This window comes from Lactuca saligna, chromosome 9 (assembly GCF_052625555.1).
Source record: "Lactuca saligna cultivar CGN05327 chromosome 9, ASM5262555v1, whole genome shotgun sequence".
NCBI classification, from domain to species: Eukaryota; Viridiplantae; Streptophyta; class Magnoliopsida; order Asterales; family Asteraceae; genus Lactuca; species Lactuca saligna.
The window spans coordinates 79,866,962-79,869,872 of NC_136425.1; the positions used below are offsets into that span (position 1 = coordinate 79,866,962).

At 36.7% G+C, this 2,911-nt stretch overlaps 1 protein-coding gene across 1 annotated transcript; it reads left to right on the forward strand.

Annotated features, from left to right (window-relative positions):
• Nucleotides 1–2,061: 2,061 nt before the first annotated feature.
• On the forward strand, nucleotides 2,062–2,436 carry LOC145016519 (uncharacterized). Its single transcript, XM_078974807.1, has one exon. The coding sequence runs from the start codon at nucleotides 2,062–2,064 to the stop codon at nucleotides 2,434–2,436; it is 375 nt and encodes a 124-aa protein (XP_078830933.1).
• Nucleotides 2,437–2,911: the final 475 nt, after the last annotated feature.

The window sequence follows — 2,911 nt, forward strand, 5'->3', positions numbered from 1 at the left end:
TCTATTCGGCGAGTTTGGGACCTACTCGCCGAGTTGACCCTGTTTTGTGATAAGTATAAATATGGAGCCTTATTCTGAATTAGGGGAATTTTTCTAGCTTTTTGGGAGATACACCTGCAATTGAAGAACCCTTCGGAGACTTGAAGAACCCTAATCTTTGATCTTTTGAAGACTCAAGGCGAATTAGGTTATATTTTCCACTTAATCTTAGGATTTAATCATGACTAACTTTGTTAAATTCGTTTTTGAGCTTGTTTCCACTATAATCATGAGCTAAATTCATGTTGTTTCTGTTTAGGAAAAACCAAGTTACTCCTATGGTTTGATTATTACTTTTCTTGATTGTTTATTGGTGATTTTATTAAATTATGTTTGTTAAAGAACCTTATGCATGAACTATAACTATTTTCTATAAATTGGAAGACAATTAAGCTGCATGGACATTTCTGAATTGTTAACCTCATATGTTTATGTGAACACTTCATCATATGTCTAGGATTAATGAACATGAAACTAGGATTAATTAGAGAATGGGTAAATTAATGTGTGAGCTTGTTTGAGAAACCAACAAACAAGAGGTTAGTTGAGTCACCAACTTGATTAACCAATTACAAATCTTATTTAATCCAAATAAATGAATTAGGGAGTTAATTAGTTTAAACAATTGCCCACTGCTTGAATTGATTAATTTTCTAAGGGTTAGTAATAATGAATATGAATCTAACCACTATAGTTGATAACCAATAACAAATAATTATCATCTTATTATACAAATAACTATAGGAGTGAATTGGTTGGACCTAAACAGAAACTTTCTATCAAATTTGGTGAATTTTTACTTGTTTCTAGTTGTTTAGTTAATCACTTGTTAGGTGGTGTGTTTAAGTTTCTAGTCTTGTAAAACTAGAGAAAAACCCTTACTTTTATTACTTGTTTAGTTAAAAATAGTTATTAGTTTAATTTCCGTTGCTTGAGTTCGACACCCTACTTATCCAACTATACCACTAAAAGATAGGTTCAATGTGTTTGTGTGCTAAATTTATAATTTAAAAGTAGGAATAAAACCAGTGCATTTCACACACATCAAGTTTTTGGCGCCGTTGCCGGGGAACGGTTCAAAAATTAAATCTAATTCCTAATTTTACCGATCCTTTGTGTGAGTTTTTCTTGCACAAAGTTAATTTTTTTAGTAATTCAGTAAGTAGGTTAGGTTTTAGAATTTATTAGTTTTTTAGAAGTTTTTATTTAGTTTTTAATTTTTTTAGTTGAGACAGGCTACTCGCCGAGTGCACTCGCAGCTACTCGGCGAGTACCCTGTTGTTTGACAATTAATTTTTATTTAGTTCAGTTTCATTTTTTTGTTCTTTTTATGCGTTTTTCTTGTTTATTTGCAGGATTTTCATGACCAGAGGATCCAATACTCCACTGGTACCCCCTTTTGAAGACCTAGAATCCGCATTGAGAAAGAACAAAGGCAAAGACGTTGAAAGCTCGAATACACCTAAGAAGTCGCCTTTATCTAGCTTGAAGACTATTTTTGGGAAGAAGAAGGGCATCAAATCAGGAGCATCCAATGCCTCTTTAGCAAGCGAAGACCCGATTAAAGAAGACACCGAGTACGAAACTGAAGAATAAGAAGAAGAACCTACATACGGGCACGACTCCGATTCCAACGATGATTTAGCTATTATCACAGATAACATCGATGAAGTTCCCATGGGGGAATGAAAGAAGAGGATACGTGATGACACTGGCCCGGGACTTGTGCAACCCGCAATTCCCGCAACTGCCACTTTTGAGCTAAACGGTCACATTCTTACTCTACTCAAGGAGATCCCCTTCTATGGAAAAGACCACGAAGATGCTTACAAACACTTGGATGAAGTCACTGATGTAGTGATTATTTTAATGTTCCAAACGTGCCTCGCGAAACTCAGCTACTTCACATTGCAGTTCTCACAACCCACCCGAATAGCAGCTACGTTTGGAACATTAAAATAATCAGCTACATCATTGGCCACCATTCATGCTTTGGCTGATTTGGGAGCAAGTGTGAATCTCATGCCTTGTTCGTTTTTCAAGAAATTGGATCTCCCGAAACCAAGGCCAATTCGAATGGCAATACACTTAGCAAATAAAACAGTCACATTTCCAAGAGGAATATGTGAAGATCTATTGGTGAAGGTAGATAAATTCGTGTTTCCGATGGATTTTATAATTCTAGACATGGAAGTAGATCCTCAAGTCCCGATCATCCTTGGAAGACCTTTCCTTAACATGGCAAGTGCTATAGTGGACATGAGAGACTTGAAACTTACTCTATGGTTGGGGGATGATTCAGTCACTTTCGGGGTTGATCAAGCTATGAAGCATGCGAGGAATAGTGATGACACAAGGTTTTCAATTGACATGTTGGATGAATTGATGGAGGAATAGGATAATGAATATCCAAACAAGTCCACCATCATCTTTGATGAAGAACTTGATGTTGAAAAAGACCTACTGGAAATTGAGAGACTGTTGGAAGAAGCTGATTATGAGGAATTAATGAATAACTTTGAGCACTCTACTCGCCGATTAGACTCGATCTACTCGCTGAGTCCAGTTGAAGAAACCTGAGAATTCGTGAATTCTGCAGAGGACTCACCGAGTCCCTTACCTGTACTCGACAAGTATAACATGCAGAACGCAAAAACAGAGCTCAAAGCACTACCAGATCACTTGGAGTATGCCTTCCTTGAAGATGGTCATCGAAAACCAGTTATAATAACTTATGATCTCTCCAAATCTGAAAAAGAAGAATTAGTTCAAGTCTTGAAGAAGCGAAAGCGGGCCATTGCATGGAGCATTACCGATATCAAGGGAATAAGCCCATCTTATTGTTCTCACAAGATTAACTTGGAGGAAGGAG

Coding starts and splice junctions, on each gene's coding strand:
- LOC145016519 (XM_078974807.1), top strand. CDS start 2,062: ATGCCTTGTTCGTTTTTCAAGAAATTGGATCTCCCGAAACCAAGGCCA.